Consider the following 15,000-nt stretch of genomic DNA (forward strand, 5'->3'; position numbering starts at 1 on the left):
GGTGATCAGGGGGGTGATGCTCCCCGGGGCTGTGGGGTGCCCCCGGCGCTGTGGGGTGACGCGGGGTGATGCTCACTGGGGGGTTTTGGGGTGCCCCCGGGGCTGTGGGGTGATCAGGGGGTGATGCCCCCCGGGGCTGTGGGGTGATGCGGGGTGATGCTCACTGGGGGGCTTTGGGGTGCCCGTGGGGTGCTGCTCCCCGGGGCTGTGGGGTGCCCCCGGGGCTGTGGGGTGCCCGCGGGGTGCTGCTCCCCGGGGGGGGCTGTGGGGTGCCCCCGGGGCTGTGGGGTGATCAGGGGGTGCTGCTCCCCGGGGCTTTGGGGTGCCCCTGGGGTGCTGCTCCCCGGGGGGGTTGGGGTGCCCGCGGGGTGCTGCTCCCGGGGGGGTTTTGGGGTGCTCCCCGGGGGGTTGGGGTGCCCGCGGGGTGCTGCCCCCGGGGGGGCTGTGGGGTGCCCCCGGCGCTGGGGGTGACGCGGGGCCGCCCCCAGGGGGGCTGCTGCTGTGGCTGTGCGGGCTGTCGGGCTCCGCGGAGCGCGGGCGGGCGCGGCTGTGCCGGGCGCTGGATGACGGCTCCGCGCTGCGCACCTTCGAGGCGATGCTGGGGGCGCAGGGGGTGCCCCCCGACACCGCCCGCCGCCTCTGCGCCGGGACCCCCGCCCAGCGCCACCAGCTGCTCGGCCGCGCCGGCACCTGCGAGGAGCTGCCCGCGCCCGGGGAAGGTGAGACCCCCGCACCCGGGACCCCCGCGACCCCCGCCCCCGGGACCCCCGGGACCCCCGCCCCGCCCCCGGGACCCCCGCGACCCCCGCCCCACCCCCGGGACCCCCGCGACCCCCGCCAACCCGGGACCCCCGCACTGCGCCCCGGACACCCGCCCCGCCCCCGGGACCCCCGGGACCCCCGCACCGCCCCAGGGACCCCCGCCCCGCCCCTGGGACCCCCGCCCCGCCCCCGGGACCCCCGGGACCCCCGCCCCGCCCCCGGGACCCCCACGACCCCCACACCGCTCCCCGGGCCACCCCGGGACCCCCGCACCGCTCCCCGGGACCCCCGCGACCCCCGCACCGCCCCCGCCCCCCGGGACCCCCGCACCGCCCCCGGGACCCCCGCCCCGCCCCAGGGACCCCCGCACGGCCCCCGGGACCCCCGCACCGACCCCCGGCCACCCCGCGACCCCCGCACCGCCCTCGCCGCCCGGGACCCCCCGAATCGGGACCCCGCCAACCCGGGACCCCCGCACCGCCCCCTGTGCCACCCTCACACCCAGGAACCCCCGCACTCCAACCCCCCCGTGCCACCCCGCACCCCGGGACTCCCGCACCCCCCATATCCCCACAGCCCTCACAGCCCCTGTACGTCCCCCCATAGCCCCCCCCACCCCTGTGCCCCCCCACCCCCCATACCCCCCCATGCCCCTCACACCCCTGTGCCCCCCACACCCCCTGTATTCCCCATACCCCCCCTACCACTCATGCCCCCCATGCCCCCATTCCCCCCGCGCCCCCCTCACCCCCATCCCCCCATCCCCCCATTCCCCCCGTGCCCCCCCCATCCCCCCTCACCCCCCTCCCCCCATCCCCTCTCACCCCCCTCCCCCCCATCCCCCCCGCGCCCCCCTCACCCCCATTCCCCCCCTCACCCCCTCACCCCCCTCCCCCCCGCCCCCCGCCCCAGGCTGGGTGCAGCGGGTGGACGCGCTGCCCCTGGCGCGGGTGCTGCACGCGCTGGGGGCGGGGCGCGCGCGGGCCGGGGACCCCATCAACCCCCGGGTGGGCGCCGAGCTGCTGGTGGGCGCGGGGCAGCATCTGCGGGCAGGTACCGGGGGCTGGGGGCGGCGGGGGCGACGGGGGGGTAACGGGGGGTAACGGGGGCTGGGGGCGGATGGGGCGACGGGGGGTAACGGGGGCTGGGGGCGGATGGGGCGACGGGGGGGTAACGGGGAGGTAACGGGGGGCTGGGGGCGACGGGGGCAACGGGGGGGTAACGGGGGGCTGAGCAGGGGGGCGGCTGGGGGGCGACGGGGGCGACGGGGGGGTGAGCAGGGGGGTAATGGGGGACAGACTGAGGGGGTAACGGGGGGCTGGGGGCGGCTGGGGGCGGCTGGAGGGCGATGGGGGCGACGGGGGCAACGGGGGGGTAACGGGGGCAATGGGGGGGTGAGCAGAGGGCGGCTGGGGGGCGACGGGGGCGACGGGGGGGTGAGCAGGGGGCGGCTCGGGGGGTGCCGGGGGGGTAACGGGGGGTAATGGGGGCTGAGCAGGGGGGCAACAGGGGACAGACTGGGGGGGTGGCTCAGGGGGCAACGGGGGTTGCTGGGGGACAACGGGGGGGTGCCAGGGGGCAAAGGGGGGCTGAGCAGGGGGGTAACAGGGGACAGACTGAGGGGGTAACAGGGGGCTGCCTGGGGGGGTAACAGGGGACAGACTGGGGGGCAGCTCAGGGGTGAACGGGGGGGTGGCCGGGGGGTAACAGGGGGTGGAGCAGAGGGGTAACGGGGGGCTGACCTGGGGGGCAGCTCGGGGGGCAACAGGGGGGTGCCAGGGGGCAAAGGGGGGCTGAGCAGGGGGGTAACGGGGGGCTGACCAGAGGGTAACAGGGGGCTGACCAGGGGGTGTTGGGGGACAGACCAGTGGGGTAACAGGGGGCAGACTGGGGGGCAGACTGGGGGGTGGCTCTGGGGGTAACAGGGGCCAGACCAAGGGGGTAATAGCGGGCTGGCCGGGGGGGTAATGGGGGGGCGGCTCTGGGGGTAACAGGGGTCTGATTGGGGGTAACAGGGGGTGGACCAGGGGGGCACCGGGGAACAGACCAGGGGGTAAAGGGGGCAGAACAGGGGGGGTAATGGGGGGCTGATCGGGGGGCAGACTGGGGCATAACGGGTGGTGACTCAGGGGGCAACGGGGGGCAGACTGGGGGGGTAACAGGGGTGGCTCTGGGGTTAAGGGGGGGCTGACCAGGGGGGTAACAGGGGCCTGACTGGGGGGGTAACTGGGAATGGACCAGGGTGGCAATGGGGGGGTCACTGGGGGGACTGTGGTGCTGACGGGGGGGTAATGGGGGCTGCCCAGGGGGGTCTTGGAGCTGACTGGGTAGTAATGGGGGGGGCTCACCGGAGGGGTCGTGAGGTTGGGCTCCCTGGGGGGCCCGTGGGGCTGACTGGGGGGTCTGTGAGGCTCATGAGGGGCCTGTGGGGCTGACAGGGAGTCCCAGGGGCTGACCGGGGGTCTGTGGGGCTGACTGGGGGGCCTGTGGGGCTCACGGGGGGGCTATGGGGCTCATTTGGGGCCTGTGGGGCTCATGGGGGGCCTGTGGGGCTCACAGGGAGTCCAGGGGGCTGACTGGGGGGTTGTGGGGCTGACTGTGGGGCTGTGGGGCTGAGTGGGGGGGCTGTGGGGCTCATGGGGGGGGCCTCTGGGGCTCATGGGGTGGTCTGTGGGGCTCCCTAGGGGTCTGTGGGGCTCATGAGGGGCCTGTGGGTCTGACTGGGGGCTTGTGGGGCTGAGTGGGGGGGCTGTGGGGCTCATGGGGGGGGGTCTGTGGGGCTCATGAGGGGTCTCTGGGGCTCACGGGGGGCCTGAGGGGCTCCTTGGGGGGGTCTGTGGGGCTGACTGTGGGGGCTGTGGGGCTCCTTGGGGGGGCCTATGGGGCTGAAGGGGGTCTGTGGGGCTCATGAGGGGTCTGTGGGGCTCCCTGGGGGCCTGTGGGGCTGGCTGGGGAGGGTCTGTGGGGCTCAAGGGGGGGTCTGTGGGGCTCCTTGAGGGGTCTGTGGGGCTCATGGGGGGTCTGTGGCACTGTCTGGGGGGGTCTGTGGGGCTCCCTGGGGGTCTGTGGGGCTGACTGGGGGGTCTGTGGGGCTCAAGGGGCGGCCTGTGGGGGTCATGGGGGGGCTCAAGGGGGGTCTGTGGGGCTCCCTGGGTTCTGTGGGGCTCATGAGGGGTCTGTGGGGCTCCCTGGGTTCTGTGGGGCTCATGAGGGGTCTGTGGGGCTCCCTGGGGGCCTGTGGGGCTGAGTGGGGGTCTGTGGGGCTCAAGGGGGGGCCTGTGGGGCTCAAGAGGGGGCTGTGGGGCTCAAGGGGCAGCCTGTGGGGGTCATGGGGGGGCCTGTGGGGCTCCCTGGGGGTCTGTGGTGCCCATGAGGGGTCTGTGGGGCTCCCTGGGGGGTCTGTGGGGCTGAGTGGGGGCCTGTGGGGCTCCTTGGGGGGACCTGTGGGGCTGGCTGGGGGCCTGTGGCGCTGAGTGGGGGGTCTGTGGGGCTCCTTGGGGGGGTCTGTGGGGCTCCTTGGGGGGTCTGCGGGGCCCATGAGGGGTCTGTGGGGCTCCCTGGGGGCCTGTGGGGCTGACTTGGGGGTCTGTGGGGCTCAAGGGGGGGCCTGTGTGGGTCATGGGGGGACTGTGGGGCTCCTTGGGGGGGCCTGTGGGGCTGAGTGGGGGGCTGTGGGGCTCATGGGGGCCTGTGGGGCTGACTGGGGGGCCTATGGGGATCATTTGGGGCCTGTGGGGCTGACTAGGGGCCTGTGGGGCTCATGGGGGGGCTGTGGGGCTCCTTGGGGGGTCTGTGGGGCTGAGTGGGGGTCTGTGGGGCTCACGGGGGGGCCTGTGGGGCTCATGAGGGACCTGTGGGGCTCCCTGGGGGGTCTGTGGGGCTCCCTGGGGGGTCTGTGGGGCTCCCTGGGGAGCCCCGTGCCGTGACGGGCCCCGGCCGCCCGCAGGGGACCCCTGGCTGCGGCTGCACCACGACGGCGGCCTGGAGGCGGCGGGGGGGCGGCGGGCGCTGCAGGCCGCGCTGCGCCTGGGCCCCGCGCCGCCCCCCGCGCCGCCGCCGCTGCTGGCCGAGACCATCCTGCCCCCGGGGGGGGCGGGGCCGGGCCCGGGCCCCGCCCACGGGCAGTAAACCCGCGTCCGGCCCGAGTCTGGCGTGCGGCGTGTGTGTGTCCCGCGCGGAAACCCGGCCCCGCCCCCGCCCGGCCCCGCGTCCCCCCCGCGCCCCCCCCGCGCCCCCTCCCCGGCCCCGCGTCCCCCCCCCCCGCGTCCCGCCGGGTGATGGTATCGCCGGGCGCCGCAGCGCCCCCTGGTGGCTGAGCTGCGTGGACGCGCAGGCGCGGTGGGCGGAGGGAGGGGCGAGCGGCGCTCAGTGCGCATGCGCCCTGCGGGCGGCACTTCCGCTTCCGGCCGTGTCGGGTCCGGGCGCTGCGGGCGGGACCGGGGCCCGGTCAGAGGGCGAAGGTCAGCGGGGGGCGGGGCGGGGCCGGGGGGCACCGGGGCGGGGGGGCACGGGGAGGGGCGGGGCCGGGGGCCGGGGGGCACGGGGAGGGGCGGGGCCGGGGGGTCACGGGGACGGGGGGGTGGGGTCAGGGGGCACCTGGGGGGGCTGGGGTCAGAGGTCACAGCCGGGTCAAAGGGCACGGGGGGGTCAGGGGGCAGCGGGGGCCGGGGGGCTCGGGGAGGGGGGTCACGGGGGCGGGGGGCTGGGGATGGGGTCAGGGGGCAGCGGGGGGCGGGGCCGGGGGGCGGGGGGTCACGGGGGCAGGGGGGGTGGGGTCAGGGGGCACCGGGGGGGGGCTGGGGTCAGAGGTCACGTGATGAGACGGGTCAAAGGGCACGGGGGGGTCAGGGGGCAGCGGGGGCCGGGGGGCTCGGGGAGGGGGGTCACGGGGGCGGGGGGGGTGGGGATGGGGTCAGGGGGCTCCGGGGGGCGGGCGGGGGTCACAGGGAACGTGTGGCGAGAGCGGGGTCAGGGGTGAGCGGGGCTGTGCTGGGGTCAGAGGGCACCGGGGGCAAACGGGGGTCAGGGGGCACCGGGGTCACCTGGGGTCAAAGGGTACGTGGGATGAGGCTGGGGTCAGAGGGCACTGCTGGTTACCCGGGGTCAGAGGTCACCGGGGTTACCTGGGGTCAAAGGTCATCGGGGTAGTGCTGGGGTCAGAGGTCTCCACGGGTCACCTGGGGTCAGAGGTCACGGGGGGTTACCCGGGGTCAGGGGCCGCCGGGGGTCACCCGGGCTCAGAGGTCACCGGGCGCAGACGGGGCTCAGGGGCTGCCGGCTCCCAGCTGCCGCCGGCCCCAGCTGCCCCCTCCCCACAGCCCCGCCATGTTCCGGGCGCTGCTGCCCACCCGCCGCCTGTCCCGCTGCCGCCCCCCGCCCCCCCCCCCGCCCCCTCCCCGCAGCCCCGCGCTGCCGCTGGGCCGGCGCCTGGCCGTGGTGGCGGCGGCGGCGGGGGCGGCGGGGGCGGCCTGGCTCTCCCTGCGGCGGGAGAAGGAGCGGCGGCGCCGGGCGCGGCGGCGGGAGGAGCTGCGGGCGCTGGCGCTGGGCCGGGGCGACTTCCAGCTGCTGGACCAGCGCGGGCGGCCGCGGCGCGCGGCCGACTTCCGCGGGCGCTGGGTGCTGCTCTACTTCGGCTTCACCCACTGCCCCGACGTCTGCCCCGAGGAGCTGGAGAAGCTGAGCCGGGCGGTGGAGCTGCTGGACGCCCAGCCCGGGCTGCCCCCCGTGCAGCCCGTCTTCGTCACCGTCGACCCCGAGCGCGACGACGCGGCGGCCGTGGCGCGCTACCTGCGCGACTTCCACCCGCGGCTGCTGGGGCTGACGGGCGACCCCGAGGCCGTGCGGGCGGCCGGCGCCGCCTTCCGCGTCTACGCCAGCGCCGGCCCGCGGGACGCCGAGGGCGGCTACGCCGTGGACCACTCGGTGCTCATCTACCTGCTGGGCCCCGACGGGCTCGTCCGCGACTACTACGGGCGCGGCCGCACCCCCCAGCAGATCGCCCGCAGCGTCCGGCGGCACATGGACACCTACGAGCCCCTGGAGGGCGGCGAATAAAGGGCCCCGAGCCTGACCCTGCGCCCGGGGGTGTGTGAGGGGCCCTGAACCTGACCCCAAACCTGACCCTGTGCCCCAGGGGGTGTGTGAGGGACCCCAAAGCCTGACCCTGTGCCCCAGGGGGTGTGAGGGGCCCCAGAGCCTGAGCCTGTGCCCCAGGGGGTGTGGGAGGGACCCCAAACCTGACCCTGCGCCCAGGGGGTGTGTGGGGAACCCCAAACCTGACCCTGCGCCCAGGGGGGTGTGAGGGACCCCAAACCTGACCCTGCGCCCCAGGGGGTGTGTGAGGGACCCCAACGCCTGAGCCTGCGCCCAGGGGGTGTGTGAGGGACCCCACAGCCTGACCCTGTGCCCAGGGGGTGTGTGAGGGACCCCAAACCTGACCCTGTGCCCCAGGGGTGTGGGGGAGGGACCCCAAAGCCTGACCCTGCGCCCAGGGGGTGTGTGAGGGACCCCAGAGCCTGACCCTGCGCCCAGGGGGTGTGTGAGGGGCCCCAAAGCCTGACCCTGTGCCCAGGGGTGTGTGAGGGGCCCCAACGCCTGACCCCTGCACCCAGGGGGTGTGTGAGGGACCCCAAACCTGACCCTGCGCCCAGGGGGTGTGTGAGGGACCCCAAAGCCTGACCCTGCGCCCAGGGCTACGTGGGAGGGACCCCAGAGCCTGACCCTGCGCCCAGGGGGCTCTGGGGGAGGGACCCCAAACCTGACCCTGCACCCAGGGGGTGTGTGAGGGGCCCCAACGCCTGACCCTGCGCCCCAGGGGGTGTGGGAGGGACCCCAAAGCCTGACCCTGCGCCCAGGGGGTGTGGGAGGGACCCCAACGCCTGAGCCTGTGCCCAGGGGTGTGTGAGGGGCCCCAAAGCCTGACCCTGCGCCCAGGGGGTGTGTGAGGGGCCCCGAACCTGAGCCTGTGCCCAGGGGTGTGGGGGAGGGACCCCAAACCTGACCCTGCGCCCAGGGGTGTGTGAGGGACCCCAAAGCCTGACCCTGCGCCCAGGGGTGTGTGAGGGGACCCACAGCCTGACCCTGCGCCCAGGGGGTGTGTGAGGGACCCCAAAGCCTGACCCTGCGCCCAGGGGGTGTGTGAGGGACCCCAAACCTGAGCCTGTGCCCCAGGGGGGGTGTGAGGGGCCCCAAACCTGACCCTGCGCCCAGGGGGGTTGTGAGGGACCCCAAAGCCTGACCCTGCACCCAGGGGGTGTGGGGGAGGGACCCCAGAGCCTGACCCTGCGCCCAGGGGGTGTGTGAGGGACCCCAAAGCCTGACCCTGCGCCCAGGGGTGTGTGAGGGACCCCAAAGCCTGACCCTGCGCCCAGGGGTGTGTGAGGGACCCCAAACCTGACCCTGCACCTAAGGGCTGTGTAAGGGACTGCTGCACCCCAAAAGTCTCTGCATGAGGGACCTTGGGGGGCTCTGGGGGAGGGACCCCAAAACCTGACCCCACAACAGGCTCTGGGGGAGGGACCCCAAGCCTGACACTGCGCCCCAAGGGGCTCTGCAGGAGGGACCCCAAAACCTGACCCTGCGCCCCAGGGGCTACGTGGGAGGGACCCCAAACCTGACCCTGCCCCCAGGGGGCTCTGGGGGAGGGACCCCTGAATCCCAACAGTCTCTGGGGGAGGGACCCCAAAACCTGCCCCTGCCCCCAGGGGGCTCTGGGGGAGGGACCCCTGAATCCCAACAGTCTCTGGGGGAGGGACCCCAAAGCCTGACCCTGCGCCAAGACCAGCTTCCTGTGACAGACCCCTGAACCCCAACAGACTCCAGGGGAGGGACCCCAAAAACCTGACCCTGCACCCCAGGGGCTCCATGTGAGACACCCCAAAGCCTGACCCTGTGCCCCAAGGGGCTCCGTGGGAGGGACCCCTGAACCCCAACAGGCTCCATGTGAGACACCCCATAGCCTGACCCTGCACCTAAGGGGCTCTGTGGGAGAGACCCCTGAACCCCAACAAGCTCCATGTGAGGGACCCCAAAGCATGACCCTGCACCCAATGGGCTGTGTAAGGGACCCCAAACCTGACCCTGCGCCCAGGGGGCTCCAGGGGAGGGACCCCAAAGCCTGACCTTGCACCACAATGGGCTCTGTGGGAGGGACCCCTGAACCCCAACAGGCTCCAGGGGAGGGACCCCAAAACCTGCCCCTGCACTACAATGGGCTCCAGGGGAGGGACCCCAAAACCTGCCCCTGCACCCCAACCGGCCCCATGTGAGGGACCCCAAGGGACCCCTGCGCCCCAACTGGCTCTGTCAAAGGGACCCCTGCACCCCAAAAGTCTGTGCATGAGGGACCCCTGCACCCCAACCAGCTCCATGTAAGGGACCCCAAAAGGCACCCCAACCAGCCCTGCACCCCAGGGGGCTCCGTGTGAGGGACCCCAAGGGTCCCCTGCACCCCAACTGGCTCCACATAAGGGTCCCCTGCACCCCAACCAGCCCTGCACCCCAGTGGGCTCCGTGTGAGGGACCCCTGTGCCCCAACCATCTCAGTGTAAGGGACCCCAAAAGGCACCCCAACAGTCTCTGTGTGAGGGACCCCAAAAGACACCCCAACCGGCTCCACATAAGGGTCCCCTGAGCTCCAACCAGCCCTGCGCCCCAGTGGGCTCCATGTGAGGGACCCCCCACACCCCAACTGGCTCCACGTAAGGGACCCCAAAAGACACCCCAACAGTCTCTGTGTGAGAGACCACCACACCCCAACTGGCTCTACATAAGGGACCCCAAAAGGCACCCCAACAGTCTCTGTGTGAGGGACCCCTGTGCCCCAACTGGCTCCACGTTTAGGGACCCCAAAAGACACCCCAACCGGCTCCACATAAGGGTCCCCTGAGCCCCAACCAGCCCTGCTCCCCAGGGGGCTCCGTGTGAGGCCCCCGGGGCAGCGGTGCTGTTGGCAGGGGGTTTATTTGGGGAGGGGGCGCGCTCAGGGCCGCGCGTGGGGCGGGTGCAGGGTGTGGAAGCGGTCCTGCGGGCGCTGGCGCGTCAGCAGCCGCAGCCGCGCCGTGTCCAGCGCCTCCTCCAGCCCCGGCTCCTGCGCCAGCTCCACCACGTAGTCGTTGGCCTGGGGGGGGGCAACAGAGAGAGGGTGGGGGAGCTGTGGGTGGGTGGGGGGTCGCCCCGGGGGCTGGGGAGGGGGATGCCCAGGCTCACCAGCTGCAGGGAGGCCAGCATGTAGCGGCACACCTCGAAGGGGGGCAGCCCGGCCACCAGCGCGGCCAAGGGCCGCCAGGCGCCCACCTCCCCCAGCCGCCCCGCCAGCTCCTCCCCGTAGCGGTGGATGTCGAAGGCCGCGCGCTCCTCCTGCGGGGGGGACACCCAGCGGGGCTCAGGCGCGGGCAGGGGGCTGCCAGACCCCCTCCCCACGCCCCCCCCCCCCCCTCCCCAGGCCCGGGGGTGCCTGCCTGCTCCTGCAGCAGCGGCCCCATCCTGTCCTCCCAGCGCCGGATGTGCTGCGACAGCTCCGTCTCCTGCGCGTACTTCTGCGAGTCGGCGATGAACAGCTCCTGGGGGCAGGGGGGAGAGGGGAGTGGGGGCAGCCCGAGACCCCCACCCCATCGCTACCACCCCCCCCAAGCCGGGCTGGAGCCCCCCCAAGCCCCCTTACCACGTTCCTGCGCACCAGCTCCTCGTAGCCCAGCACGCCGGGGTCTGGGGCGTCTGGGGGGGGGGCACAGCAGCGTCACCCGCGCTGTCACCCTGCAGCCTCCCCCTCCCACTGCAGGGGCACGGGGTGTTTGGGAGGGGGCTCGGCTGCAGCCCCCCCCTGCAGGCAGGAGTGCACGGGGAGGGGAGCAGGGTCACCCCCACACTCACCCCCCAGCTCACCCAGGGCTCCTTCCCCCGGCTCCTCCAGGTCCTCGTGCTCCATGAAGTCATCTGCCCAGGGACACCCACTCAGAGCCACGGCCCCCACCCCCGGGACCCCCAGGCCTGACCCCTCCCAAGAAGGGCCCCCAGATACCCCTGGGACCCCCCAGGCCAGACCCCTCCCAACAAGGGCATCCAGCCACCCCCGGGACCCCCAGGCCTGACCCCTCCCAACAAGGGCACACACAGGGACCCCCCAGGCCAGACCCCTCCCAACAAGGGCACCCAGCCACCCCCGGGACCCCCAGGCCTGACCCCTCCCAACAAGGGCACCTGACCACCCCCGGGACCCCCCAGGCCTGACCCCTCCCAACAAGGGCACAAACAGGGACCCCCCAGGCCTGACCCCTCCCAAGAAGGGCCCCCACAAGGACCCCGGGGGGGGGCAGAGGTACCTGCGCCGTCGTCCTCCTCCAGCCCCCCGTCCTCCTCCAGCCCCCGCTCCTCCTCCGGTGGATCCAGCTCCTCGCACGGCAGCGGCCAGGCTGGGCCCTGGCACAGAGGAACCCTGAGCCCCCACCCCAGGGTGCCCCCAAACGCCCCCGCCCAAGGGTGGGTGGGGGGCCCGGTGCCACAGCTCCCTGGTGTCTCAGCTCCCCAGAGCCAGGGCTCCCCAGTGCCCCAGTTCTCCAGTGCCAGAGCTCCCCAGTGCCGTGGCTCCCCGGTGCCCCAGTGCCAGGGCTCCCCAGCTCCCCAGTGCCAGGGCTCCCCAGTGCCAGGGTTCCCCAGTGTCCCAGTGCCAGGGCTCCCCAGTGCCAGGGCTCCCTGGTGTCCCAGTGCCAGGGCTCCCCAGTGTGCCAGGGCTCCCCAGTGTCCCAGTGCTAGGGCTCCCCAGCTCCCCAGTGCCAGGGCTCCCCAGCTCCCCAGTGCCCTGGCTCCCCAGCTCCCCAGTGCCAGGACTCCCCAGCTCCCTGGCTGCCGGCGCCGTGCCCGCTCACCGCCCGGCTCTGCAGCTTCCTCTGCGCCGCCACCCGCTCCTTCAGCTGCCTCCAGTACAGCACCTCCAGATCTGGGGGGAGAGCAGGGGGCTGGGCAGGGGTCCTCTCAGCGGGGCCAGGGGCCCTGGTGCTTTCCCACACTCCCCTGGGGCTGTGGGGGTGACCTGACACCCCCCCCCCACCCCGGTGCCGCACCAGAGCTGGACCCTCGCGTGTTCCCCCTGCTCAGCCCCACCTCCCCCTTCCCAAAACAACAGCCCCCGGCCCCCAGACCAGCACCCCCATTCCTAAAGAAACCACCCCCATCCCCAAACAGCCCCCCAGCCCCCAGACCAGCACCCCCATCCCCAAACCAACCACCCCCATCCCCAAACAGCCCCCCAGCCCCCAGACCAGCACCCCCAGCCCCAAACCACCCCCCTCCAGTCCCCAGACAACCCCCAACAGACCCCCACCATGTCCCCTCACCACACCGACCCCCAGCAGCCCCCGTGTCCCCTCCCCAGCAGCCCCCGTGTCCCCTCACCCCCAGCAGCCCCCCATGTCCCCTCCCCAGCAGCTCCCGTGTCCCCTCCCCAGCAGCCCCCGTGTCCCCCCCAGCAGCCCCCCATGTCCCCTCCCCAGCAGCCCCCATGTTCCCTCCCCAGCAGCCCCCCGTGTCCCCTCCCCAGCAGCCCCCATGTCCCCCCCCCAGCAGCCCCCGTGTCCCCTCCCAGCAACCCCCCGTGTCCCCTGCCCCCCCAGCAGCCCCCCGTGTCCCCCCCCAGCAGCCCCGTGTCCCCTCACCCGCAAACGTGGGCCCTCTGCTCCTGGGTTTCCTGGGGGTGACGCTGTCGTCTGGGCACAGAGGGGACCAGAGTCAGGGGGTGTCGGAGGCCCCACCACCGGCACCACCACCGGCACCACCACCGGCACCACCACCAGCACCGCACCCGGCATGGAGCTGCGGCACGCGGGGCTCGGCCCCGGTGGCGGCACCACGGCTGCCCCAGGGAGGCCCAGAGCTCCTGGGAATCAGCCCCTTTCCCCTGGGAGCCCCGGTATCCCAAGGGATGAGGAGACCCTGGGCCAATGCTGGCGTCTCTCGGCTGCTCCGGGGAGGCCCAGAGCTCCTGGGAACCAGCCCCTTTCCCCTGGGAGCCCTGGTATCCCAAGGGATGAGGAGACCCTGGGCCAGCCCCGGTGCATCCTGGCTGCTTGGCACGGCACGGAGCCACCTCGGCTGCTCCGGGGAGGCCCAGAGCTCCAGGGAATTGACCCCTTTCACCTGGGAGCCCTGGTATCCCAAGGGATGAGGAGACCCTGAGCCAGCCCCGGTGCATCCCAGCTGCTTGGCACGGCACGGAGCCACCTCGGCTGCTCTGGGGAGGCCCAGAGCTCTGGGGAATCAGCCCCTGGCCCTGGTATCCCAAGGGATGAGGAGCTCCTGGGCCATCACCAGTGTATCCTGGCTGCTCAGCACGCACCACGGAGCCACCTCAGTCACCCTGGCGAGGCCTGGAGCTCTGGGGATTCCTCCCCTTCCCCCTCAGAGCCCCAGTATCCCAAGGGATGAGGAGACCCTGGGCCAATGCTGGCGTCTCACGGCTGCTCCAGGGACGCCCAGAGCTCTGGGGATTCATCCCCTTCCCCCTCGGAGCCCCAGTATCCCAAGGGATGAGGAGCTCCTGGGCCAATGCTGGCGTGTCCCGGCTGCTCCGGGGAGGCCCAGAGCTCTGGGGAATCAGCCCCTTTCCCCTGGGAGCCCTGGTATCCCAAGGGATGAGGAGCTCCTGGGCCATCACCAGTGTATCCTGGCTGCTCAGCACGCACCACGGAGCCACCTCAGTCACCCTGGCGAGGCCTGGAGCTCTGGGGATTCCTCCCCTTCCCCCTCAGAGCCCCAGTGTCCCAAGGGATGAGGAGACCCTGAGCCAACCCCAGTGCATCCCAGCTGCTCAGCACACACCATGGAGCCACCTCGGTCGCCCTGGTGAGGCTCAGAGCTCTGGGGAATCGTCCCCTTCCCCCCCTCAGAGCCCCAGTATCCCAAGGGATGAGGAGCTCCTGGGCCAATGCTGGCGTGTCCTGGCTGCTCCGGGGAGGCCCAGAGCTCCTGGGAACCGGCCCCTTTCCCCTGGGAGCCCCAGTATCCCAAGGGATGAGGAGACCCTGAGCCAACCCCGGTGCATCCCGGCTGCTTGGCACGGCACGGAGCCACCCCAGCTGCTCCGGGGAGGCCCAGAGCTCTGGGGAATCAGCCCCTGGCCCTCGTATCCCAAGGGATGAGGAGCTCCTGGTCCATCACCAGTGTATCCTGGCTGCTCAGCACCCACCACGGAGCCACTTCGATCGCCCTGGTGAGGCTCAGAGCTCTGGGGAATCGTCCCCTTCCCCCCCTCAGAGCCCCAGTATCCCAAGGGATGAGGAGACCCTGAGCCAATGCTGGCGTGTTCCGGCTGCTCCATGGAGGCCCAGAGCTCCAGGGATTCCTCCCCTTCCCCCTGGGAGCCCCGGTATCCCAAGGGATGAGGAGACCCTGGGCCAATGCTGGTGTGTCCTGGCTGCTCCGGGGAGGCCCAGAGCTCCGGGGAATTGGCCCTTTGTCCCGGTATCCCAATGGATGAGGAGCTCCTGGGCCATCTCTGGCATGTCCCTGCTGCTCCGGGGAGGCCCAGAGCTCCGGGGATTCCTCCCCTTTCCCCTGGGAGCCCCAGTATCCCACGGGATGAGGAGAACCTGAGCCAACCCCGGTGCATCCCAGCTGCTCAGCACGGAGCCACCCCGGCTGCTGGGGCAGCGGGAGCGCCGCCGGGCCCGGAGCACCCACAGGAGGGGTGGGGAGGATCCCGGCAGGATCCCCCGGGACGCGCCGCAGGACTCACAGGCTGCAGAGAACCAGGAGAGGAAATCCTGCAGCTTCCTCGGGCCCCTCCTCTTCCTCTTGCCGCCCGTCACCTCCTCCAGGCCCTGCGGCACCTGGAAGGGTCTCCCTGGGGATGGGCAGAGATCAGCACCCAGCCGGAGTGCCAGGGGGTGGCTCTGGGAGTGCCAGGGGGTGGCTATGGGAATGGGAATGCCAGGGGGTGGCTCTGGGAGTGCCAGGGGGTGGCTATGGGAATGGGAATGCCAGGGGGTGGCTATGGGAGTGCCAGGGGCTGGCTATGGGAATGGGAATGCCAGGGGGTGGCTCTGGAAGTGCCAGGGGGTGGCTATGGGAATGCCAGGCTGTGGCTATGGGAATGCCAGGGGGTGGCTATGGGAATGCCAGGGGGTGGCTATGGGAGTGCCAGGGGGTGGCTATGGGAATGGGAATGCCAGGGGGTGGCTCTGGGAATGCCAGGGGGTGGGTATGGGAATGGGAATGCCAGGCTGTGGCTATGGGAGTGCCAGGGGG

At 73.0% G+C, this 15,000-nt stretch overlaps 3 protein-coding genes across 3 annotated transcripts in view; 2 read left to right on the forward strand and 1 right to left on the reverse strand.

The window, feature by feature from the left end:
- Positions 1-296: 296 nt before the first annotated feature.
- Positions 297-4,890, forward strand: LOC311204505 (thymidine phosphorylase-like; the record flags this gene model as incomplete). Its single annotated transcript, XM_084280921.1, has 3 exons — positions 297-719; positions 1,675-1,815; positions 4,709-4,890. Coding segments are annotated over 3 exons (746 nt in total), but the record flags the coding sequence as incomplete, so codon positions are not given.
- Positions 4,891-5,154: 264 nt separating this feature from the next.
- Positions 5,155-6,959, forward strand: SCO2 (synthesis of cytochrome C oxidase 2). The gene is made up of 2 exons (XM_084280920.1): positions 5,155-5,222; positions 6,081-6,959. The coding sequence occupies exon 2, from the start codon at positions 6,088-6,090 to the stop codon at positions 6,814-6,816; it is 729 nt and encodes a 242-aa protein (XP_084137046.1). The 5' UTR covers positions 5,155-5,222; positions 6,081-6,087; the 3' UTR covers positions 6,817-6,959.
- A 2,677-nt stretch (positions 6,960-9,636) lies between these two features.
- The window catches only part of NCAPH2 (non-SMC condensin II complex subunit H2), a 17,377-nt gene continuing 12,013 nt past the window's right edge, over positions 9,637-15,000 (reverse strand). Inside the window, exons 13-21 of the mRNA XM_084280919.1 lie at positions 14,489-14,596; positions 12,411-12,461; positions 11,523-11,695; positions 11,082-11,178; positions 10,645-10,695; positions 10,424-10,476; positions 10,221-10,322; positions 9,970-10,119; positions 9,637-9,880 (exon numbers count right to left, since the gene is read on the reverse strand). Coding sequence (XP_084137045.1) covers positions 9,743-9,880; positions 9,970-10,119; positions 10,221-10,322; positions 10,424-10,476; positions 10,645-10,695; positions 11,082-11,178; positions 11,523-11,695; positions 12,411-12,461; positions 14,489-14,596 — 923 coding nt within the window. The 3' untranslated portion in view covers positions 9,637-9,742. The remainder of the gene's footprint in view (positions 9,881-9,969; positions 10,120-10,220; positions 10,323-10,423; positions 10,477-10,644; positions 10,696-11,081; positions 11,179-11,522; positions 11,696-12,410; positions 12,462-14,488; positions 14,597-15,000) is intronic.

The sequence above is a fragment of the Gallinula chloropus genome (genome assembly GCF_964237585.1).
Source record: "Gallinula chloropus genome assembly, contig: HAP1_SCAFFOLD_502, whole genome shotgun sequence".
Taxonomy (NCBI): domain Eukaryota; kingdom Metazoa; phylum Chordata; class Aves; order Gruiformes; family Rallidae; genus Gallinula; species Gallinula chloropus.

Bases quoted from the DNA above. Each gene is read 5' to 3' on its own strand.
- SCO2 (XM_084280920.1), top strand. From the start codon at position 6,088: ATGTTCCGGGCGCTGCTGCCCACCCGCCGCCTGTCCCGCTGCCGCCCC.